We start from the raw sequence: 25,715 nt of genomic DNA on the forward strand, positions 1-25,715 counted from the left end.
TGGGATATTGAATTTGACACCTTTTGGCCTCCTGGTTTGGAAAATCACTTGTTGCACAGTATGCTTCCTATAGCACTTAGCAAACTTTTCAATTGGCCTTAGCAGAAGTGAAACTGGCCAATATAATATTGAACCTGTTAATATACTACATTGAACTAAAAGAAGAATTCATGAGTTGAATTTGTTACTATGGGAACATCTATTCATATAAAAATAAATAAAGTGCTATTCCTGGCATGTATGTGTTCATCTTTCAAAATATATGAGAGAGCTTCATTGCCCTGCCCTTTCTTTTTTACTGGGTACTTGTCTGGAATAGATGGTCTTCCTTCTTTATTTAAAAAGTCAAATTGTTTACTTTCACATTTTATGTTGTTTACTTGTGGCTTAATTTTTATTAAAGATATTGTGTATTTTAACTTTTATGAACTGAAAAGGAGTTTATAGGTATATCGAAATCATGTATATTACTTGAGGATTTCTTTTTCATTGAGGATTCAGCTGCTTTCCTAATGTGTGTCAGATCATAGGCTCTGTCTGATAAAACTTGGTTTCTTAAGTATAGGTCGAAGAGCTTAGCCATCTCTCTTAGAATTTCGAAAAAATGCACACTTAGAATTTACAAGGATGTAAATATGCCTGACTCAGCTGGAAGCACAGGTGGCTTTAACACATCTCTATAAGTGGTTTTAAGTAATTCAGAGGAAAACAAGTGAATTCCCTGGTATGATATGACTCTCATCATCATACCAACATTTTTGAGGGACAGAACTTAGTATTGAGTATTGAGTAAATGGCCTTCTTACTGTTCACTGAATACATATATAGTTTTAGATAATAGAAAAAAAATGAGAAAGAAAGAAACTTTTCCTCATATACAAACAGCCTCCATATTCAACATAGCAGATGTTTAAATATTAGAAAATGGTTTTTCCTCCTTTCTCTCCTTTGTGTTCACCTGGGTCTTTTAGATTTGTACATATCTGCTAACCTGAATGAGAATAGACTGCCAAGTCTGCTAGCTCCGGTTTCTCCTCTGGAAATCCTTTTGCCCTCTGGGTTTATACACTTGTATGTATTCCTCAATGAACAGTCTGGTATAGTGAGTGAAGCACGGGGACGAACTCTATCTAGAAACTTAGAATCTGGTTCTGACTTTTTTTTCTCTATTTTTTGCGACTGTGGACATTTCACTTATATGAACCTCAGTTCCTTATTTTTAATAGGCAAGTTTGGACTAAATGATTCTTAAGAGTCTTTCTAGTTATAAAATTTGATAGTTTTGTTACATTCAAACATTTGTGCATGCTCAGCCCCACTTCCTAACATAAGATTTTTATAAACCAAAGGATGGCCTTATAAAGCACTGAGCCTTTGGCAAAACAAAAGCTTCTATTTGTTTTACTTCTACATTCTGGACCTCAGTTTGTTGTCTTTTCATTTATCTGGAATTGAGCTGTTGCTCTCTCCATCTGGTCAATTCTTTTTATTTCCCCTAGCTTTATTGAGATATAATTGACATCCAACACTGTATAAATTTAAGGTGTGTAGTATGATGATTTGATACACATATATTGTGAAGTACTTATCACTATCGAGTTAGTTAACACCTCCGTAACTTCACATAATTACCTTTTTTTTTTTTTGGCGGTTAGAACATTTAAGATTTACTCTTTAGACAAATTTCAAGTTTATAACACAGTACTGTTAACTATAGCCACCACGTTGTACATTAGCTACCCAGAACTCATTCAGCTTATAACTGCAAGTTTGTACTCTTTAACTAACATCTCTCCATCTCCCCACCCCCAAAGTCTGGAAAACACCATTCTACAGTTGTTTTTATGAGTTTGGCTTTCTCAGATTCTACATATAAGTGATATCATACAGTATTCTTCTGACTTATTTCACTTAACATAATGCCCTCAAGGTCCATCCATGTTGTCACAAATGGCAGGATTTCCTTCTCTTTCATGGCTGAATAATATTCCATTGTATATATGTAACACATCTTCTTTATCCATTCATCCATCGATGGACACTTGGGTTGTTTCCATATCTTAACTATTGTGACTAATGCTGCAGTGAACATGGGAATACTATAGATATCTCTTTGACACACTGATTTAATTTCCTTTAGCCATATACCCAGAAGTGGGATTGCTGGATAACATGGTAGTTCTATTTTTAATTTTTTTTTTTTAATTTTATGAGGAAAATTTTTTTTTCCACACAACGTTGCCAGCACTTTTGTCTTTTTGACAATAGCCATCCTAACAGGTGTGAGGTGATATTTCACTGTGGTTTTGATTTGCATTTCCCTGATGTTGAATATCTTTTCATGTAGCTATTGGCCATTTGAATATTTTCTTTCTGTTTTTCTCAGACCTCCTATGGATACACCTTCTCCACACTTCTTGCTGCCTGTTGTGGCAGAATTCTTAAGCTTGTATGCCTTCTCTTGATCCTGCGGTGCACTAGGCTAAGTACTGACAGCTTTCCTAAAGGAAGTGCAACAGCTTAACTTTGTCGTCTCTCCCTGGCCTATAGATAGATTCAGGCTGGCTTTTTGGGCCTGCTCCCTAGCTGTCTGCCAAAGTTCGCTCTCCCTGCCATGGGGAGTGCACACGAGGAGCTGGCCGTGGGGTGGAGGAGGTGCCTGTGGGGGTGAGGTGCCCATGGGCCAGTTGAGGGGGATCCATGGGCAAGGTGTCTTGGCAACTCGTGGTCAGGCCTCCTGGTGGAGTCAGTCATGCAGTTAGTAGGATCTGCATCCCTGTGATATGTTCAGAGTCCTGGCCGCTGTTCTTTCAGCCACTTGCCATCCCCTGGTCATGCAGCTTACAACTCAGTTCTCTGGATAGAGTGAGAGAGAAACAGACCTCTTTAGCAAGGTCCTGCACAGCTGGGGAGGCCAGAGACTCACTCACATGCTCTCCCTTTCTGCTGTGCAGAAATCATGTTCAGAGAGGGTTTCTCTTGGCCCTGAGCTGTGCTGCCTTAGGGAGGGATGAGGTGGGTAAAGGGAAACTGTTCCTCTTACACTCGCCAATGTGTCTAAAGTTGGACTTTTTTGCTCAAGTGGTGTGTTTGGAGATTCTCTGTTGGACTCCTTGACTTCCACAAAGGCTGTGTCATTCATGGGTGACTGTCTAAGTCATTGTTCTCCAGGGGCTCCCAGACTGTGTCCAAGAGGGGCTGGAGCCAGTTCACGGGCCACCTCAGGGTCCACAGCCAGGACTGAGGTCTGTATGCTTCTTACCTAGTGCATGAGTGGGCTAGACTCCTTCTGGGTCCCTTGGTGTATGATGCTGGATCCCACAGCTCCCACAAAGGCACTTTTGTCCATGGAGGATGCCAAATTGTTACTGTTGAAGGGGGAATACGAGTGGGGGATGTCTTACTCAGCTGACATCACTCTGGCCCATTCTTGAGGACCCAGAAAGTTTTAGACCCTCTAGTCAGAAATGTAAGGCAACTTTGTGTGTCTATTTTGTGCTGGGTTATATAGGAGCACTGTGTATGCAGGTCAGTGATTGCAAGCTGCCTTCACTACATAGAGTTATATAAGGTTAAGTTCGCTCCTTGTGATGATGTACTCTTAAAATATTAAAATTTACTAGAAAAATGCCAGAAATCTTTCCCCTGATTAGATCATCTTTTTGGCCTTACTCATGAATCAAGTCTTGATATCCTCATGTTCACTTCTGACGAGAGAATTCCCAAGAGGTAATTTCTTATCCTGAAATGGTTCTCTTTTTTTTAATAGATGATTTGCAGTTACATCCAGTCTTTTGAGGATGGTCTTCCTCTTTCTTTGACGTATATCTTGCCTTTCTCTACTTTCTCTATATATTTCATTTCCTCAGACTCCAGTCACAGACTCTAGTCTAATGCTCAGATATGTCTTCCTCTATTCCATTTTTTGATCAAAGTCACACTGGCAAAAATATTCACTAGTATTGTGCCATCCACTTTTCATCACTTCCCTCTTAACTTTCTAGATTCTTTATTTCTAATCAAATTTAGCAGAATGATACCATTTTTGGTTCATGTTGTTACTTTAATTGATTCTCATTCTTCTTTTCTGGCTATTTGTATTTCATTACAAATTATGTAATCATCTTTTGACAGAAGTGATTCAAACTTTTATGGATTTTAAAAATACATTGCACTACAAAACATGGCACGGCCAGGGTTTCAATAGTGACGGAACCACCTGTTCTGTTAAGGGGTTAAGGGAGTGAAAAAGGGATCTTGAAGTATGATGAGACTAATAACAGAGAGAAGCCATTCCCATCCATTGGATTATAGGGCAAGGGGAGGAAATGCAGTTACCAGAGCCCAGTGAGAGCTGAAGTTGCAATGGTAGAGGGACGCAGCTATGTCCGCAGTATTGAGGCTTGGAGGGAACTGGGAAGAAATACCCGAACCTCTCACTCTTCCTGTCCTTTGATCTTCTGCTTCTAAAAGTGTAAACTCAGACAGAAGACAGCTGGTAAGGGAACAGGGTGATGAAATTATCAGGGAAGAGAAAGAGCTAGGGTGGTGGCAGATGAAAATAGCCAGCAGGATGGCCCACTTAAAATAGGACCTAATTAAAAGAGCATGAACAAGGTAGGAAGTGTTGGTGTCACTGAGTTTTCCACAAAAGAAAATTAGTTACTTGACTTAGTGCTTTTAGTTTAGAAATAGTAGATGAAACTGAGAGTATCTCCATATATATGCAGTGGTCTACTATGCATTTGTCACTAGAAGAGGGGATAAATTGGGTCATGCTCAGTGATTTCTTGCCTCATGTTCCCTCCCTTGTGACTGGGAGAGTGTGCTGTCTAAGGCTTCCTCACATGGACCCTTGATGGAGAGACAAGGGGAAGTGTGTAGGCAAAGCATAAAAGACTAATTAGGTCATGACAGTGGGTTGAGTCCCTCCGTAGGCTAGTAGGTTGTTTAGTTCCTGGCCGTGGACTGAAGTGTAGGTAGCCACCTTAAAATTGTGTGCTTTTGTTTAAAAATCTCATTAGGCTTGAGAGTATATGCCAGTGGAAATTCACTACCCTTGGCAGGAATCTCCTGGAAGAGCAGGGAGAGGATTCTATTCAGAGTTTCTTAGTTTTCATGGGCTTCATTTTGTTTATAGCTATTCCATGAATTCTAGTCTTCAGGCAGGTTTATGCTTGTGGAAAATTTCTTAAAGGTTCCAGTTGATGAGAAATATAATGATTTAACAACTAAAGAAGTATTTTAGAAACCCAGGCTGGAATAATACAACCAACACATGATCAAGCTGCATCTTCTACTGAGGAGCTTTTAAAAGTACCATGTCTAGGTCCTACCCTCAGACCAGTTAAGTTAGAATCTCTGAGGTGTGGGGCGTGGGCATTGGTGTCTTTAAAAAGCTTACATGTGATTTTTAAAAAAAATTTATTTATTTACTTTTTTTTTTTTTTTTGGCTGCGTTGGGTCTTCGTTGCTGTACGTGGGCTTTCTCTAGTTGTGGCGAGCGGGGGCTACTCTTCGTTGTGGCACGTGGGCTTCTCATTGTGGCGGCTTCTGTTGTTGCAGAGCACAGGCTCTAGGCGCATGGGCTTCAGTAGTTGCAGCACGTGGGCTCAGTAGTTGTGGTTCGCGGGCTATAGAGTGCAGGCTCAGTAGTTGTGGTGCACGGGCTTAGTTGCTCCGTGGCATGTAGGATCTTCCCGGACCAGGGCTCGAACCTGTGTCGCCTGCATTGGCAGGTGCGTTCTTAACCACTGCGCCACCAGAGAAGTCCTTGCATGTGATTTTAATGCTATTTAGAGTAGAGAATGATTGATATTTTCTATTTTCCTTTTTCATTTTTTATCTAGGAAATATTTTGTGAATTCCTTCTATGCATATGACACTTCTTATTTTTTGTTATTCAGCATAGGTTGGAATATATAAACTCCTATCCAGTGTTATGGCTGTTTTACCTATTAACATCATTAAACTTTTTTACATGGACTAACCTTCACAGGATTAAATAATTACTATGTTCAATGGTTGTGTTTGTGTCTACTTTTCTATTCCTGAAGCTAAACTTTAAGATACGATTAGTACTACGTTAGTAAAAAGTCACTGGAAAGAGAAAATTTTATTTTGTAAGTGTGATACCAATTCACAGATGTTCCTATTTGCTCGAGGTAAGAGACCACATTTTGCTGTGTTTAATTTCTTATCAAAATAAAAGACCTTAATTTAATACCTTTCAGAATGATGAATAAAATTACTGATTGTTCTTTCTTCTGTGGGCAACGTGCTTAGGTCTTTGACAACAAATTACAGGTGTTAGTAACATCTATGTATTTAAAGTATTTAAGCTAATAAGACAGAGGGAAAGGAGCCATCTAAAGCAAGGCAAACAATATTTTCTCTCACAAACTCACTTTGTTTGGGATCTTTTAAATATATTATCTCATCTATTCCCACTTTCCAGGTGAGATTCAAGCGATACATGATTTTTCTCTAGATTTTCCAACCAGTAGGTGGTTGAATTAGGATTTAATTATGGATCTGTTTGATTCTAGAGCCTATACTCCCCTTCCCTCCCCCAATATTACATTGCCTTTTTGTCCCTAGAAAATCCAGGAATGTAGATAGATAGATGGTATTTGAAATTATTTTTATGTGTTTCTTTTATCTATGATATGATTTAGCCTCTTTTTGCCCCTCCAGGATAATACCCCTCAAGCTGAATGGCCCTCAGCAGATGAATTCACCATGAGCAGTATTTCACCACTTGATTTCAGCTCTGGTCCTCCTTCAACCACTGGCAGGGAACTCTGGTCAGAAAGCCCTTTGGGTGATTTAGTGTCTGCACCCAAATTAGCCTTTCCCTCGAAGGTGAGCCTCAGTTCTCCCCCAGAGGTTTTAGAGGTTAGCAGCTTGACTCTTCATTCTGTCACCCCAGCAGTGCTTCAGACTGGCTTGCCTGTGGCTTCTGAAGAAAGGACTTCTGGGTCTCACTCATTAGAAGATGGTAAGGAATTCTAATGACTTTTTGTACTTCTTTATTGTATCAGATGACAAAGGTTTTGAAGAGAGTGAGAGACTAGGGTTAGGAGAAAAGCATGGCAGCATTCATTAGGAGGAAATGTCTTGGGAAAGTTGCGTGAGAAAGGGAACAATCAGCTTTAATTGGTTGGAAGGGAGAGTCCAAATAGGTAAATAATTAGAAATGAACTTGTGGACTGGGATGGGATCACCTAATAGATATTTTGCAGGTCCTGTTAAAGAATTTATAATTTAATTATATTACTATTTAAGAACTACTCTACTTACTTGAATATTTGAGTGGTAAACAAACAGCCTCAAAGAAGATTATTCCAGTATCTTTAAATAGGATTAATTGGGGGCCAGTAGAGATTTTTAGCTTTCATCAGACTTGAGAAGGGGAAAACCTGAACTAGGGCAGCTACAGCAGAGATTAAGAAATGAAAGTCAAGGGCTTCCCTGGTGGCACAGTGGTTGAGAGTCCGCCTGCCGATGCAGGGGACATGGGTTCGTGCCCCGGTTGGGGAAGATCCCACATGCCGCGGAGCGGCTGGGCCCGTGAGCCATGGCCGCTGAGCCTGTGTGTCCGGAGCCTGTGCTCCGCAACGGGAGAGGCCACAACAGTGAGAGTCCCGTGTACTGCAAAAAAAAAAAAAAAAAGAAAAAAAAAAAGAAATGAAAGTCAAGAAGCTGATTTAGCTGTTGTGGGATGTAACTCAGGGATGGAGTATATGTGAAAGAGGAAGATGAACAAAGATATAAGTAATGAGTCTAGGATTTTGAACATTGGGTGAACCTGAAGGCTGATGGATAATAAACATAACAAGGGGGAGTTCCCTGGTGGCCTAGTGGTTATGACTCAGCACTTCCACTGCTGTGGCCCGAGTTCAGTCCCTGGTCGGGGAACTGAGATCCCACAAGCTGCATGGCGAGGCCAAAAATAAAAAAAATAAACATAACAAGGAGATGGGAATTCCTTGGGGATTTTCCTAGGGAATTTTCTTCCTAAGTTTTTACTAGATTCACTCTTTGTTGTCAGTATGGCTACCAGCAGTTCTTTATTTTCAGGGAGTAAAAAAAAGTACGTGTTTGAAGATGAATTTTTTCAGTACCTGTTGTCTTGTTATCCTCAGTTAAGGGGGTTATAATCATGAGTGACTGTACCATATCACAAAAACATAATCATATCTTCTTGTTGTTTGCTGGATTTGGCAAAGTAAAAGTCAGCAACTGTCTGTAGTAATCTAATGGGGAAAAATGGGTAGCTGGTTTTATTAGGAGGACTGGGAATATATTTTGGCATCTATATAGATTAATTAATGGAAAACTCTATTTTTAGGATTAACTAAAGTTAAAGGGTCAGAAGATTTTCTTTCTATTGATCCACTGCCTTCAAGCCCATTTAGTCGTCCTGTGCCAAAAGAAATAATACCATCCGTGGAAGACTCTGGGGTGTCTCTGACATCTTCATCATATCCAGTCTCCTCTGTCACATTCGATATTCTTGCTAAAGAAGTAACTACACCTTTTGGCATGGACTCTTTGGCCTCCAAAGTCAAAGGCCAATTAGAAGTGAACACTTGGATGCCAGACACATCTATGGAGAAAGGGTTCATATTTGAGAGTGGTTTAGGTTCAGGGTCTGGGCAAAAGGTAGGTCTGATTACTTGGCCATGGAGCAAGACTTCATTAGAGAAGAGCACTGAACCACTGTCCAAGTCATGGCTTGAAGTTGAGGATTCAGAGGATTTACTTTTGCCAACTGAGGATATAGATGAGAAACTAGTTATAGATGACAGAATAGATTCCATAGATCAAAGGACTGAGCATTCAACATATGGGCATTTTGATAGATCCAGAAACTTTGCAGAGGATGAGACCCTTGGTGGACCTACTGTGTCCATCTTTGCAGAGACCACAACTCAATCTGCATCTCCAGTTCTATCCAAGCACACATCAGAAGTACCTGACATTGACTATTATTCAATTACCAAATCACCTCCTCTACTGACACCTGCAGCAATCTCTGCTTCTACTGATAAACCAGTTCAAGAAGAACCCTTTCTAAAGGAGGATATGGAACAAACTACAGAATCATCCAGCCGTGAATGGTTTGACAGCAAGATTGCAGTAGTGAAGCCAGATGTGCAAACTTTGTGGACCATATTGCCAGAATCAGATGTAGTTTGGGTAAGAACTTCTTCCCTAGGGAAACTGCCCAGAGACACATTGGCAAGTACACCACAGAGTACTGACAAGCTCTGGTTGAAAGCTTCCATGACACAGTCTACCAAATTGCCTTCAACCACAAGTTCCACCCTGCTGGAAGATGAAGTCGTTATGGGCGTACAGGATATTTCATTAGAATTGGACCAGATAGGCACAGATTACTATCATCCTGAGCTAATCCCAGAGGAAAATGGCAAGGTTGGTGGTTATGTGGAAATGGCTACAAGTATTCACTCCACAGAGATGGCTATTGTGGCTCAGCCAACAAAAAGTGATGACTTGAGTCATACCCAAGCCGCAGGAGCTTTGGTGGTTTTCTTCAGCCTCAGAGTGACTAACATGATGTTTTCAGAAGATCTGTTTAATAAAAACTCTCTGGAGTATAAAGCCCTGGAGCAAAGATTCTTAGAACTGGTAAGCATAAGAAATGAAATACAGGCATTAGTGAATAATTGTGTATGAACCACCCCTCTTTCCCCCCAGAGCATAAGATCTGAGCCAAGAAAAGTGTGGTCTGCTATGGATTTTCATTTCCTATCATCTACAAATACTGTAATGGCCTAGGGTTCATAGGAAAATAATGAGACAGGTGGATACAAGAAAACACAAAATGGTATGAGCCACACTTGGATATTGTATTCTTGGATATTGTAACTTAGATACTGGATATTGTATTCTATAATTTCTGGGACTGATACAAGTTTAAGATTTATATTCACATTTTATTGTGAGACCAGTGCTTTGTGGGTACCTGTAATGCCTTCACTGTCACGATCCTTTAGTGAAACAGAGAGAATAAACTCTCTGATGTCTAAAACTGTCTGTGAGTTCCATGGGGTTCCTAAATAACACTGAAACCTCATGACTCACAAATAATTCACAATTCATACTTCTGTTGATGAACAGTTTAAATAACGTAAATAGAATAGAATTTGGAAAAGTGGAGGGGTTCATCTTTGTTTTCAGTATGTATTGAACAAAATGCAAAACTTTGTCAATAAACTGACCAATTTTTGTGTATTGTAGCTGGTTCCCTATCTCCAGTCAAATCTCACAGGGTTCCAGAATTTAGAAATCCTGAACTTCAGAAATGGCAGTATTGTGGTGAACAGCCGAATGAAGTTCGCCAAGTCTGTCCCTCCTAATGTCACCAATGCTGTATACGTGATTCTGGAAGACTTTTGCACCACTGCTTACCAAACCATGAACTTGGCTATTGATAAATACTCCCTCGATGTGGAATCAGGTAATGATATTAAATACTATGGTGGTCTCTTAGTGGAACCTAGTTATTATTCTTGTGTATTTTCTTCTACACTGAGTCAAGATGAATTCAATACTTATAGGTAAAAGAGTACTATGTCTGACAAATTTTCCTGATAATTAGTAAAATATCTCTTCCAAGGATGTCAATATCATTCTCTTTTCAAAAGGATTGTCCACACTTGTCTTTACATGTTTACCTCCCATTTCCTTTTCCACCTGCTGTATCTGGCTCTCTATTTTACTTATCCATGGATCTGTTCTTATTACATCTCTATGCTGCCAAGCCCAATAGCTTTGGCCTTTCTTGCCTTCTATGTTCTTTTCCTACGTTGTTTCATCAATTTCCATTATTGTAAGCCTAATATAAATGTCAATAACTCTCCACATTTTTATATGCAGATCAGACTTATATTCTGAGCTCCAGAATCAATATGTAACTATGTACTTGATTATCTCAACTTGGATATATTCTATGTATATCAAGCTTAGACTAAGCCCTTAGGCTAAGACTGAGCCCTTGTTTTCCATATCTCCGTAACTTCCAACTAAATCTACCTTTCTCAGCTTTACTATCTTGATAAATGCAAGCTGTATCCACTCAGCTACTGAAGCCAGAAACCTGGAAAGTCATTCTGATATCTCAGTTTCCATCACCCCTAACTTTCAGTCACTCACCAAACTTACATTGATTCTGAATTCTAAATATATGTGTATATATATCTATGTGTTTTTCTCTGTCTTCACTTACCCTACTTTAGGCCAAGCCATCATCATCTCTCATTTGGACCAGTTTCTCCACTACCTCTCTTTTTCTCTCACTCCCATACCCTCCCATTCATTCTCCAGACAGTAGCCAGAGTGCTCTTTCTAAATAATCAGATTATTTCACTTTTCTGCTTGAAATACTTTCAATGGCTGCCTGGTTCAGTAGCCACAGGCCTGGTCCCTATCTTCTTCCCCAGTATCGTCCAATGAAACTAACTTCTTTCCTCACTATGTTCTAGTCAAACTAGCTCATTTTGGGTTCCTTAGATTTCCAAAACTTTTCTTGACTTGAAGCCTTTTACGCATACTGTCTTCTTTGCCTGAATCTCTTTCCCCTCTTGGCTGACTTCTGCTTACCCTTTATGCCTCAGTTCAAATGACTCTTCCTCAGGACTTTCACTGATTCACCCATAATCTAGGTTGGTTCTTTTCCCTCTGTAGAGTTTATAACTATTGTAGTCATGGTAACTTATGCACATACTTGCTAAATAGCTATTTTGCCCAGTTGAACTATCCACAAGGACTGAGACTTTGTCTGTTTTATTAACCACTTGGTAGCCAAAACCTCGCACAGTGTCTTGCATGTAGAAGATACTCAAAAATACTGTGAATGAGTGAAATGAACCATTGTTTTTGTTTGGAAGACTTGGATGCAGAGGGTACTGCTGGATCCTCAAACCTTTGTTCTTTTTTACCTTCTATATACCGGAGGACAGTGATTTTGAGTAGGAGTAAGGTGGAATGTCTGGGTTTGTATTTCTCCAGTGCTTTTCACTCTCAAACTGGTTTGGAAGTCAGCCCTATTCTTTAACCGGGAAAGAAGCAAACATTCCTTCCTTTGAAATCCTTGAAGGACTGTTATTCACTGAAAGTGAGGAAAATGATTTAGCTAATCCCCCTATAGCCAAATCTCTTGCCACTTGAGTTCTTTAAGGACATTTGCACATTCTTTGCCATGTGGTGTAGTGGAAGAAGCAATTAATTGTAATTTGGAAGGCCTGGTTCCTTGCCTCTGCTCTGCCATTTATCATTTGTGTGATCCTAGATGAGCTGTTTTATCTCTGAGCCTTACTCCCTCATATAGCAAATGGGGATAATGTTACCTGGCCTGTGTATTTCATGGGGCTATTCTAAGGATTAAACAAATAGCATGTATAAAAACATTTGACTAGCCATACAAATGCAAGCAGTGATGATTATAAAACTTTTGCAAAAGTCTACCCACTTCTTTTTAAAGGGAAGTACATAAATAAGTGCATTTACCTCAGTTTTGTATGTAACTCACATGTCAGCTGTATGCCAAATCATCCAGGTTTATAGGGTCACCTTTTTCCTTAATATTCAAATGAATTTACATTAGTCCCTCCCGTGTGCTGTGTTAAACCTGCATCCATGGCCCTCAACCCCTAATATCTCTAGGAATTATCAGGGAACTTAACTGTCTCTTAATCATCTCCAGCTCTGATTTCCTTCTGCTGGATTTCCAGTCTCACATTTGTCTTGACCCTTGTGGTTGTTCTTTATGTTAATCCAACACAGATCATGGTCCCATGTTTTTACTTTCCCAAAGTACCTCTAACACAAGGCAGTTGATTCCATCAGATATTTGTTGATGATATGAGGGTGATGGAGGAATTTTTATTGTAGCACAGGAGATGGGTTAAAAATATTACTGTTAGGCGTAAATATCCAAAAATTTCTCAGCCACCCTTTCAAAGGTGTCTTTTAATGGCCAGTTTTTTCTCCAGGACTAAGTCAGCTACCATGTTACTCTGGCCACTCTGGCTGTATTTCCAGACCTTCTTCACATTTCCTCTACTCTCATTCTCCGGGACCCATCAATCCTTCTCTTAGCCTGTCCCTGGAAAACCAGAGTGTAATTCATTCTACAGTTTAGATCCCTGTCTCCCATCCCAAGATTAGCTCCAAGTCTACCTTTGTTTTCCCATAAAGTCATTAAAGTACTCTTCCAAACAAAGAGCTATCTATTCTGGGCCTCCACCTTTAACCTGCACAAAAGACTTTAAAACTTTAAATCGACTTTAAAACTCCAGTCTTTTATTCACATGATTAAAATATTGGTCTTGGCCTCTCTCCTTGATCTGGAATCAAAAGGGAGCAACATGTATCTTTTTCCTCTTATGGATTCTGTTTTTCCTTTCCCTAGACACTCACCCACACCCATGGAATGGTCACAAAGTTTTAGAATTTTTAATAGAATTTTCCTATTTCTTGTATATTTTTAGTTAAAAGCCTTCAGATTAAACTATTATTTTATCTGAAGGTTGGCTAAAGATAAGATTGACTTGTCTCTTGCTTAATTTGTTTTAACATGTAGTGTTTCAGAAATTCTTGAATTTCCATCAACAAAGGGGGACTGTGCAATATCATCCTTCCCACCCCCTATATACACTTCTATACCTCACTGCTGGGCCAGGATTAGATTATTTTCTGATTAAAAAGTCACAGAATGAATACCAGGGTAAGGATGTGAAGACTTAGGAACTACACAGTCGAATCCTGCTGTGTAGTTCCCTTGTAGAAACTGCCATCTGTCAGCACATTTGTGTGCTCTTCTTGTTATATGAGCATCTTATTATTGGTCTCCTGTATTAGTTTCCTAGGGCTGCTATAACAAAGGACCACAAACTGGGTGGCTTCTAACAACAGAAATTTATTCTCTCATAGTTCTGGAGGCTAGAAATCCAAATCAAAGTGTTGGCAGAGACGTGTTCCCTCTGAAAGCTCTAGGAAAGAATCCTATCTTGCCTCTTCCTAGCTTCTGGTGTTCACCAGCAATCCTTGACACTCCTTGGCTTATAGATGCATCACTCCAATCTCTGCTTCTGTCTTTATACGGCCTTCTTCACTGTGTGTCTGTGTCTCTGTGTCCAGATTTCCCTCTTCTTATAAGGACACCAGGTATTGGACTAGCAGTAACCTAATCCAGTATGGCCTCATCTTAACTTGACTACATTTACAAAGACCCTATTTCCGAAGAAAGTCATATTCTGAGGTTCCGGGTGGACATGAATTTTGGGGGGATACTATTCAACCCAGTATCTCTCCCCATTCTCACATAGGGCTAAGAAAGATCAGCTGCAGAGATCCTACAAACTGCAAGGCCACAGATTTGTGCAAAACGTCTTTAATTTTCACAGTAGCAAGGAAATCATTGACTCTGAGAGCAATATTAATTTATCTGGAAACTAAGAGACTATGCTCTTTGTTTTTTAACCTCCCCTTTGTCTTCTGGCTAATTCTTATGCTTTTTCATACAGATGATTTTATGGGTCATTTACAGTTATTTCCTCTATTTGTGGTATCTTTGTCACCATTTGCAATTCAGAGATTGTCATTCACCAGTGAAGAACATACAGTGGAACCATGGTAGGATGGAAGGCCCATCCATGGTCAATGTCTTTTATCATTTTTGACTGGTTTGTGTCTTAATTAATTTAAAAAAATGTCACTTTCTCTCATCCCATCAATGAAAAATGAAATTACTGAAGCTAAAATACTGTTGGGGGTGGCCTGATGAAGAGGTGCAGGGCTGATTTGTTTTTCTGACATTAGCTTTTGCTAATCTCCAGTGTTCTTAGGCTGCTCTTATTGGGCTATACCCATCCTTGAGGCTTCCACCAGTTCTTCTCTGGATACTGTCTCTCCATCCATGTTCTCAGTGGGGTGGGCTGGGAGTGGGGCATGTAGCATCATGTGCAGCATGGAGGAGGATGACAGAAGGATAGGGTTGGTGGAAATGAATGGTACATGAAAACTGTTTAATTTAGATCTACAATTACATGGATTTTAAAGCTTCTACATGCTTCCTACGTAAAACAGGTAGAGGCTCACCAGGTCATTGGGTTTTATGGTTTGGCTCTGAGTTTCAGAGAAATTTGACAAAAGCTCATCAATCAAGGATGAATCAGAAATTTTTTGTGGTGTGGATGGTGGTGTTGTATTTCAGTGATTCAGGAAGGGGATTGGATGTTCACGGTACTTTGGATGGGGGAGCCTTAGTGGAGGGGTTTCATGTACCCCAATTCCTGTGTTTTGCTTTTCCTTGTATCGTTTTCTGGTTTGCTTGATGTTTTAGGTGATCAAGCCAACCCTTGCAAGTTTCAAGCATGCAATGAATTTTCCGAGTGTTTGGTCAACACCTGGAGTGGAGAAGCAGAGTGCAGATGCTACCCTGGGTACATGAGTGTGGAAGAACTGCCCTGTCAGAGTCTCTGTGACCTACAGCCCGACTTCTGCTTGAATGATGGAAAGTGTGACATCATGCCTGGGCATGGGGCCATTTGTAGGTATGCTATAGTTAGAGATTTTGGCTTCACAAGATTAGAAATACTTCCTCTGAAGAAAAGAGATCTGCACCTATGATGTTAGGACGATCACAACAATATTTATTATAGCAGTTATATCTAGGAAATAGATGGGTGCCATCTAGTCCTCCTGTGAGGACTGAGTCAGTTCATAGGCCTGAATTATACACAGTTCAATGGGTTATTTTATCTTATGCTCTTAGGGAGCTGTAAGAAAAACATTGCCTAGTGTCCTACGGAGAGTACTTAGAGGAGTTGGGGATTTTTGTGTTATGGTTTTTAGTGGCGATAACAAGGCAATTGGTGATCAAATTAGGTTTAGGCATATGATCGACACTTTACACTGTATCTGAAACAGAGGAGTTTTATTGTTCTATTTGAATTATGTCCTTAACAGCTTTGGGCTGCTCTTGGTCCTACTGAATATTCAAAAATAAAGAAAAGCAAGTATTTAAAATTGTGACAAATATATTTTAAGTATCTAAGATCTATTTTTTAAAGGTAGAACCAAAGAAAATGCAGCAGGCAAATGAGCAGATACAGGTAGCCTTCCCTGGTCACTCCCCTTAAAAAGAGCAGAGCAAATCAACCTCCCAACCACATCCAACCGAAGTCACATGGTGTGAAAGGAGAGAATGCTGAGAATAAGCCGGGGAAACATCAATAAGAGGACCATTTGTGAATTTCAAAAAGGGCAAATGTTGGTATAGATGCCAAAAAGAGAAGAAATAGGTGGAAATGATTCACACTTTTCTATGTGTAAAGTTTAGCTAGAAAACTAAAAGGAAAAATAGTCTCTTGATTTCCAGAGAAATGAATATGATTTTGAAAAGCAGTGATTGCTGCTCTGGGAACTGAAGATATTTTTGCACAAGTGAGTGGCCTTGGGGTTTGGAGGATCTCTGCAGTGTGATGAAAGGACGTGAGGAGTCTAGGGACCTGGGTTCTAGACCAGCTCTGTTGCTGACTAATTGTGTGATCCAACACCAGTCCTTTTCCTTCCCGGGCCTGATTTTCATTATCCATAAATAAGGAAGTTGACTTTCTTTAAGTCTAGTCAGCCTTTTATTCAGTCTTTACAAGTAGTCATTGAGGACCTCCTGGGTCTGTGCCAGGTCTCATGCATAGCCTTAAATCTTACCATTTAACCTGTATATTTACCTCTTTACTGAAGATTCATGTGGTCAGCATTTATTTCTCTGCCTGTTCCCAGTCCCACTGTAGGTTCTGCTGTTACTTGGTACTTCCATCAGAGTGATTCCATTTTGGGGCTTGGTCACTTCTCGTTCCAGGTGCCGGGTGGGTGAGAACTGGTGGTATCGAGGTGAGCACTGTGAGGAGTTTGTGTCCGAGCCCTTGGTGATAGGCATCACCATCGCCTCCATGGTTGGACTTGTCCTCATTTCTGCAGCTTTCGTCTTCTTCCTCATCAGGACTCTTCAAGCTCAATATGTTAGGAGAGAAAGAGAGAGACTCTTCAGGTAAGTAAGGACAATTGCTCTCTGATGGACTAAAATATTCCTTTTATTCATTCATTTTGTACTTCCTGTGTGCCAAATACTGGAAAGGATCAGTGTGGAGGGGAGAGGGCTATAAAGTTGAATAAAGACAGGGTCCCTGTCCTCAAAGTGTGTCAGATTGGAAACAAACATAAGCAACAGTTTGAACAAGCTGCTAGGGTGCCTAGATGAAGAATGAATTTGTTTTGCCTAGGGGAGGACATCTTAGAAGTTTTAATGATGGCTATGGTATTTAGCTGGACCAAAAAGTAGATGTTTGCTGCAGGGGGTGGGTGGGAAACTTTCTAGCTAGTTGAATGAACATTAGCACGGTCAGGGAGGCATGCATGAATCTCACTGCACACTGAAGGTCACGGTAGGGGAGGGGTTGGAAGGGTGATAGGGATGAGGGGAGGCCCTATGTGAGGACCAGATCTGTTAGTTCGTTCCCCTTTGGCTCATTCCAGTGGTAATTAGCCAGACATTAAATCTAGATAAGAATCTGACAAGAAATGGAATCTGGTTCTCTTTTTAGTTAAGCATAGCTTCATTAACAAAGGAAATAAAACTGGTTCTACTTGCTAGACTAGCGATCCAAGGACCTTTTGGGTTGTAATATGGTCACAATCCAGGGCTGTACTTTGCTTCTGTGCTTCCAGGTCTGCTTCAGGTCTAGGTTACCTCCCCTCATCCTCTGGCTTAGGCCCAGGAGGCACCTCTCCTAGGTTCCTAGAGCACCTGGGACATAATTCCATATTGTTCTTATACTTTTTATTGGGTCTGACTTTGCATTAGACTGCAGTCTCATTCTGGAGAGATTCCAACAATTCTTTGTATCATCAGCATCTAGAATGTTCCTGGGCATATAATCAATGCTCAGCACATATTTGTAGACCTGAATTGAATTTAATTGAAGCCCATTCTCCCCTGTATTTTTATTTCTAGTAGATTTTTTGTGTGGTTACACACTGATTTTGATTTGTCTACCCTGGGAATAATGGAGCTGTATTCATTTAATGAAATACTATTGGCAGACATATTTCCCCATCAGCATTTATTGGGTGCCAGGCACTGTGGGGCAAATAAAGATGAAGGAGACATGGAACAGTTCCACAGGCACTTACCAGATAGTTGAGATAATAATGATAACACGTGGTAAATAATTTTTGAGATTGATCTGGATATTTTTCGCAGTCACCTCTCCTCGTCCCCCATTTGTATCCAGTTAGCCTCTTTTTCTTCCTCAACAGAAATCTTGCTCCAGGTAAATAGTCTTCCAAGTAGTTAAGCATCCAAAGAAGAGCCTGATTCAATCATACTTTTCTTTTTGTGGCTCCAGTAGGCAGTCTGACAGCCTCTCATCTATGGAAAGAGCTGTAAAGCACAACCCCGTGTTTGAAAGTCACGGGGCTGATCTCGAGCAGTACGAAGGACCCTACCCTCCGCGGCCCTTCTACAGCTCCACAGGCAGAGAGATGATTGCTGGTCTGAGCAGGGAAGAAATCAGACAAATGTATGAGAACAGTGAGCTTTCCAGAGAGGTAGGAAACTTGGTTTTTCTGTTGCTGCTCTGCTGGGTGTGTGTGTGTGTGTGTGTGTGTGTGTGTGTGTGTGTGTGTGTGTGTGTGTGTGTGTGTGTGTGTGTGTGTGTGTGTGTGTGTGTGTGTGTGTGTGTGTGTGTGTGTGTGTGTGTGTGTGTTTTCATGTGTGTACAGTAGGTTGCAAAAAAGGTTGAAAATTATTTCATGATTAGTTTTTTACCTCATGCTATCTCCCAGTCGATGTGATATGTAGAGGGTATACAGTTCTGCGCTGTACCTTATTTCCCACCCAGTGGGTCCTTTATCATTAATAGCAAATGCTCTCTCCCTCCACCCCCCACCTCCTTAGAAATATATGTCTGGGTTATTCAGAGCAGTTCATGTAGTAGCCACACCTTCCATTTTTCTGAAAAGGCCATTGTTTTCTATAGCTCTCCCCTGGATAGTTCAGAAAGCCACAATCTCTTATAAAAATTAGACTTCTTTTTTAAAAAGCTGTTAAAGTTTTTCTAATGCAATGTAGAAAAACTTTCTTTTCCTTTTCTTCTTCTTTTTTTTTTTTAAAGGAAATTCAAGAAAGAATGAGAATTTTGGAACTGTATTCCAGGGATCCTGAATTTGCAGCTTTTGTGAGAGAACATCAAATGTAAGCGTTTGAGAGAGGGCCCCTACCCAGATTCTTAAGTTTGCCTTAGAGTTAGTGCCACAAGCATGAATACTTAATTCCTGTCCCTGTGACATGGGTTTTGTTGGTAACCAATGTTTGTTGAGTTCTTTTCAGTTCATACACATCCACACAGATTACCTCATTTGTTCCTCCTAATACCTTTATAAGTTGAATGTTTCTTATTTAAGTTTTATGAACGAGGAAAGGAAACCTCAAAAAGATGGAGGGACTTACTCAAGATCACGATGACGGCAAATGCCGGAGAAGATTGAAAACAAAGACACTCTGTTCTGGCCTAGAGCTTCCTGGCTCTGTCATATTTTCTTATTAATATAGATGCCACCCATTTGAGTAGCCATAAATCCTCACATATTTTAACATATACTTCCTTTTCCATCTCTGTAGATACTTTTAAGTATGCTTTGAATGAGACAAATCTCATTAAAGTGTGTCTCTTGCTTTTATTAAGTTCATCTTCTCTTTTAAAAAAATTTTTTTGGGGGGGCTATAGTTGTTTTACAACGTTATGTTAGTTTCTGCTATACAGCGAAGTGAAGTAGAGTTCTCTGTGCTATACAGCAGGTTCATCTTACTTTTCAATCTACCTTTTTCCATTACTTTTTTCAGCATGCATTTTGGGCAAATGTTTGTAGTTTTTTTTCCCTTGTTCCTCAGGATCCATGACCAGGCTTAGGTTACAAAAATACAATAATCTTGTAAAGAGAACATTTATAGATGTTACTTGAGTGTAGTGGGTGGGATTATAATTTGGCTTTGATATTTGGTCCTACAGCTGACCTCACAAAGGTGCTTCCTCATGGATGGGTCTCACCCAGGCCAGATGATGGCACCAGGTTTTTAGAAGAGAAAAACCAGAGCAATTCATGCCTGCTTATAGAAGAAACTGGTAAAGGGTCAGGATAACACATGTGGTTCTGATTGGAGCCTCTGCCCCTTTGCTCCAAATCCCCTTTCTCTGATAAGCAGCCCCTCACGCATGGTTCCTCTGATAGGAAGGGACAAATTGACATCAAAGGAAACTAAAGAAGATGCTTTTCTAATTCCATTTGCATGGTAGAGACTCCTTTAAACATCTGACTTAGCCCATGGGAGTTGCTGCCAACCTTGCTTGAATGCTATCAGAGCAATATTACTGGGACTCTGCCCTTTAGACCAGGATACCTGCTAATCTCTGCATCTCTAGCCAGCAGATGGCCTATGGCTCCACTTCTGTGGTATCCAATAGAAAGAACATGACTGATGTTTTTTATCTTTCCTAAGACCCTTTTATAAGCCCCTCAGAGCCATCTGCGTTCCATGAATTACAAATGCATCTCATCTAGGCTAAGAAATCCAAAGAGAGGATCCAGGAGAGCCTAATTAGGGACAGACAGATGGACTGAATGTTTCACTTTCTTCTGGTAAACTGTTTGGCATTAAAATATATGTTAAAAAATTCATGTAACAAAGAAGATTTAAACAAGAAGATCCAGTGAAACAAAAGAATGTTCACACAGACACTATAAGGGGGGTGTTCATAGTGGGAAGATGGCATTGAAAAAATGTAAGGTACATAATCCATACAACATTTTCAGTTTTCACATAGTCTGGAGTTTTCATCTACCAGTAGCTCAAGAAAATATTAATGGACTTGATTTAGGATTCAGTAAAAGTATTACATAGTCTCTGTAGATTGGATTCTTTTTTTTTTAACTTAGCAAAGCACAGGACAGCTTTCCTGCAAAGAAAGAAGGTATTGGTGATTTTAGGACTATAGCTTGATGATATAATATGACAAAAGGGCATTTCAGTACATTCTGGATTTTTTTCAATTAATTGCTCTTTGTTTTTTTCATGGCAGGGAAGAGCTTTAACCAAAACTCCTATTTTGCAACTGATTAGAAGCCTAGAGAAGATGGAGATCACTCATTCCCTATGTCATATAATTAACTTGAGTTTGGAACTCTGTTGGAAGAAGCGTTTTCTATCAAAAAAATTAAATTTGGGACACAAATATTTTTTTCTAGTTTAAAATTTTAGAATATAGTAAGAGATGTGATGGTTTTTATACCCACAAAGACCAAAAGCAGTTCTTAAAGGGAATCAAAACTGTATGGGGCTTCCCTGGTGGCACAGTGATTAAGAATCCACCTGTCAATGCAGGGGACATGGATTCGAGTCCTGGTCTGGGAAGATCCCACGTGCCGCGGAGCAATGAAGCCCGTGCACCACAACTACTGAGCCTGCTCTCTAGAGCCTGCAAGCCACAACTGCTGAGCCCATGTGCCACAACTACTGAAGCCCGCGCACCTAGAGCCCGTGCTCCGCAACAAGAGAAGCCACCGCAATGAGAATCCTGCACACCGCAAGGAAGAGTAGCCCTCGCTTGCCGCAACTAGAGAAAGCCCGCATGCATCAATGAAGACCCAATGCATCCAAAAATAAATAAATAAAAGAAATAAATTAAAAAAAAAAACTGTATGAATTCTGGAAAGTGTTCTATAAGGAAAAAGCCAGGCCTGGGCGTTGGGGCTGCATATGCTGTCTGCTTCTGAGTCTCTAAGGGTGTCTCTTAATAACTGCGCCTCAGGTTTCCCAGCAGGAAGATAAGGTGAGACTCTTACAGGAGGAGGTAGGCTTAGTAGCTGAATATTTTGTAGCATGTTTGTTATTTTCAGGTGGAATGAGAAGACTTTGAAGTAGTTTTAACATAGTTTATGGTCAGACATTCACCTAACTAAAATATTAAGGCTTTTTTGGATCAAACTGCTGAAGAAAAAGCAACCTTTTTGCTGGAGGATAGATTTAGGCCTGCGCTTTGTGCTTCTACCAGAGTTTTAAAATTTTCTGAGCCTATTAATCAAAACCACATTATTATGTTAATCATGTTAATCTCCTATTTTTTTAGCTGTGAAGGTCAACACGTATGTATAAAGTTTAGAGGGTTCTCCTTAAGACTACAGATGAATTTAATCAAGTGGACAGGGAAGGAGTGGGTATCGGGTCAAGAGCACAGTGCTAAGAATATACTTTGCTGATTGATGGGTGGGCTGAGTCAGAACTAATGGGTTCCCTGACTCTGCTGCTGATACCTGACCAGGTCCTGGGCAAATCTTGGCTCTCCTCTAGTTCCTGGTGTATTAATTTTGAAAACAGCACTGAATTTCCTCATGTAGTATAGGTTAGCTTCTCCATTGTGAATACCTTGTGTCTAAATTCACTCCTGCTTGTATGAAACATGGCAGGACTTTCATTGCAATTAAAAACTTTTTTTTCCTTTTTTCCTTTATAGGTTGGAAAAGGCCATATCTCATATAAATTTTAACTGAAAATGGAAGTTTTCCTCTTTCCTAGTACTTTTTTTTTTTTTTTTTTTTTGCGGTACGCGGGCCTCTCACTGTTGTGGCCTCTCCCATTGTGGAGCACAGGCTCCAGACGCGCAGGCTCAGCGGCCATGGCTCACGGGCCCAGCCGCTCCGCGGCATGTGGGATCTTCCCGGACCGGGGCACGAACCCGTGTCCCCTGCATCGGCAGGCGGACTCTCAACCACTGCACCACCAGGGAAGCCCTCCTTGTACTTTTTGAATGGTAGCTTTGGAGGGGGCACAGAGAGGGTAAAATGACTATCACTCCTAATATTAAGTCGTGTATGCAAATAGGTTATTATTGATACAGCTGTTTTATGTTAGATATCTTCGTGTTAGTCAAAGACAATCTTACACATTTTGATTTCTTTCTGACCAGATATAACTAACCAGGGATAGATTGACCATAAGCTAAAATACTTGGTTCACTTTTTTTTTTTCCTCAACTTGATGACTGCCAATTTCACTCATTATGAAGACACCAGAAACTAAATCTCTGGGATGAGTACATGCCACAGTAAAGCTATTGAAAAGTATTGAAGATATCCAGGTATTTTGCAAAGTATGTATGGGTCACAGGTTTTGTGATTGTGTGTTTGTATAGGTAGGTAGTTCCCTTTTCCCAGGATTCTCTTTCATTCCCTACTCATATAATGGATTCTTTAAAAGTGCAGCATAGGTACAAGCCACTGCTGGGGCATTTTCTACTGGGCCCATTTGAAAGGGAATTGATAATTATCTTTAAAGCGTCGTAAATATTAATGACATTTGTCACTACTTAATGCTTAATTTTATTTGTAAAACTTCCTAAGGTTTCTGTTGAAGTTTCTAAACTTTTTCCCCTAAACTTATTTGTGTTAGATGAAAAAGAACATTTGTTTTTATCATAAATTAACCCTAGAAGGCAACCTTTTGAATGAATGCTTGCTGGCAGAGTTCTAGATTGACATAAAGTGGATATGGAGCAGGTCACCACGTGGAGCACTTAGGAGAAGCACAAACTGGGCTGAAGGAGGATTGTTCTTTTCCAGAAGCCAAGCAGTGTAGTGGGAATTTGAGAATGCTGACACATCTCTGTCTCTAATTTCCGTTTGTATGAACTTTTCATGCAAGAGCAAATCTCTTGGCCCTATATGAATGTCTGCTCCACGTCTATTAAATGGAAGGAACTCCTGAACTCTCAGGGAGAGACCTGAGGGCCTCAGTTCAGGAATAAAGACTTTGGCCCAACTTTGTTATAACTGAACCATAGTGAGAAACATCAGAGAATGACATTTCTATGGTGAAGGTCCACAGATGAACACATTTAAAGGGCTAAAAGAGCTATCAGTCTGACAGGACAAACTACCCCAAAAGAGCTTCTTTTTGTTTTATTTATTTATTTATTTTTGGCTGCATTGGGTCTTTGTTGCTGCGCGTGGGCTTTCTTCAGTTGCGGTGAATGGGGGCTACTCTTCATTGCGGTGCGTGGGCTTCTCATTGTGGTGGCTTCTCTTGTTGCGGAGCACGGGCTCTAGGCATGTGGGCTTCAGTAGTTGTGGCACATGGGCTCAGTAGTTGTGGCTCGTGGGCTCTAGAGTGCAGGCTCAGTAGTTGTGGCACACGGGCTTAGTTGCTCCGCGGCATGTGGGATCTTCCTGGACCAGGGTTCGAACCCGTGTCCCCTGCATTGGCAGGCGGATTCTTAACCACTGTGCCTCCAGGGTTAAGAGCTTTGTAAAAAAGCTTTCCCCAAGGTAATTTAATGGCATGTAGTCATCTAAAAGTATTAGGATAAGCTCTTATTTAGGCTGTGTGATTGAGGAATGAAATGTTCTGATTATTAGGACATTCTTATTGATCTAGCAATATAATATTTAAGACAATTGTCACCTTATTTAAAAATAATATAATGCAGTGCATGGTGAAGAACTCAAACTTTTTTTTTTTTTTTGGATTCATAGATATCACCTTTATAGTTGAGTGTACAACCTGATTCTTATTTTCATGGGTTGTGGATAATGGGGAATTTATTTGATAAATAGGACTCCATTTCCACCATGGCAATGTTTTAAGGGTATTTGTTCACATTTATGTGCCCTAAAGTCCCATTTACTTTACATAATAAAACAAGTGCAGGTTTTACATGATTTTATTCCCACCTCTTTTTTTTTTTTCCCTGCAGTATCTGGTCATCATGGCTTGGCTGCTCCCCTTCCCCCGCTTTTTACCACATAGTAAATTTTAATATAGTTGAACGACCCTGACTCAATATTACTTCTGACAAAAAGATGAAAATTGCATAAATATTCTTTATAGGCTCTCAAACCATGTTGGCTCAAATACGATACCTGATTTAGTTATTTACTTGCATGCTTGTTTTACAAGTTTGCCTTCTTCCATTTCATGAGTTTTAGGCAGCTGGTGTCTTCGTGTCATTGCCATGTTTTCAATAATGGATACTTTGACATCTATCAGCCCGTGAATTGAATTTTCATTTTGAAATGGGAAAAGAAGCTAACATATTTACTCCATAAGAAAACTGCTGATTTAGGAGAATAACATCTTTATTAAATGAGATATTTTAGCCAAGAAATATATGGGTCTTTTTTTTTTCTCTTAAAATGTTTGTAACAATTCCCAGTAAGATGGGTGGGGCCAGCCTTTCAGATTTACAATCCAGCTGCAGTGAGTTATGCATCCTAGCTTATACTATTCCCAAGCATGCAATGAATGCAGAAAAATGATGTGAAGGTCGCAATCCTAAAATCAGTTGCATTGTGTTTCACAGAAGATCCTGGCTGGAGGTGGGAAGGTGGGAGGGTACTAGAAAGTAATTGAAGTAACGAATCTACCTAGAAATTTCCTTGAGCTGTGCATTTTGTAAAACCTTATACTATCCCTATGAGTTAACAAGATACAGGTTAAATCACTCCCCTCAGGGTAATAAGACACAAGTTAGAACACACAATTTGTAGCTACAGCCAGGTTTAAATGATTCCTTATCCTGACTTTTTTTTCTTCACTTATATATAATTGGTTCTTTAGTGATTAAGGGAAT

At 40.1% G+C, this 25,715-nt stretch overlaps 1 protein-coding gene across 2 annotated transcripts in view; it reads left to right on the forward strand.

The window, feature by feature from the left end:
- The window catches only part of IMPG2 (interphotoreceptor matrix proteoglycan 2), a gene marked incomplete at its 5' end in the record, with an annotated part of 68,490 nt that extends 49,118 nt beyond the window's left edge, over positions 1-19,372 (forward strand). The window contains 7 exons of one of the 2 annotated variants that reach the window (XM_082625714.1): positions 6,697-7,000; positions 8,354-9,657; positions 10,270-10,489; positions 15,374-15,584; positions 16,895-17,083; positions 18,441-18,642; positions 19,209-19,372. In XM_082625714.1, the coding sequence (XP_082481840.1) occupies positions 6,697-7,000; positions 8,354-9,657; positions 10,270-10,489; positions 15,374-15,584; positions 16,895-17,083; positions 18,441-18,642; positions 19,209-19,292 (2,514 nt within the window). In that variant the 3' untranslated portion in view covers positions 19,293-19,372. The remainder of the gene's footprint in view (positions 1-6,696; positions 7,001-8,353; positions 9,658-10,269; positions 10,490-15,373; positions 15,585-16,894; positions 17,084-18,440; positions 18,643-19,208) is intronic. The other variant, XM_082625715.1, reaches the window with a different exon arrangement.
- Between the last annotated feature and the right edge of the window lie 6,343 nt (positions 19,373-25,715).

Source organism: Mesoplodon mirus (genome assembly GCF_964341445.2).
Source record: "Mesoplodon mirus genome assembly, chromosome: 6".
In the NCBI taxonomy this organism is placed as follows: Eukaryota; Metazoa; Chordata; class Mammalia; order Artiodactyla; family Ziphiidae; genus Mesoplodon; species Mesoplodon mirus.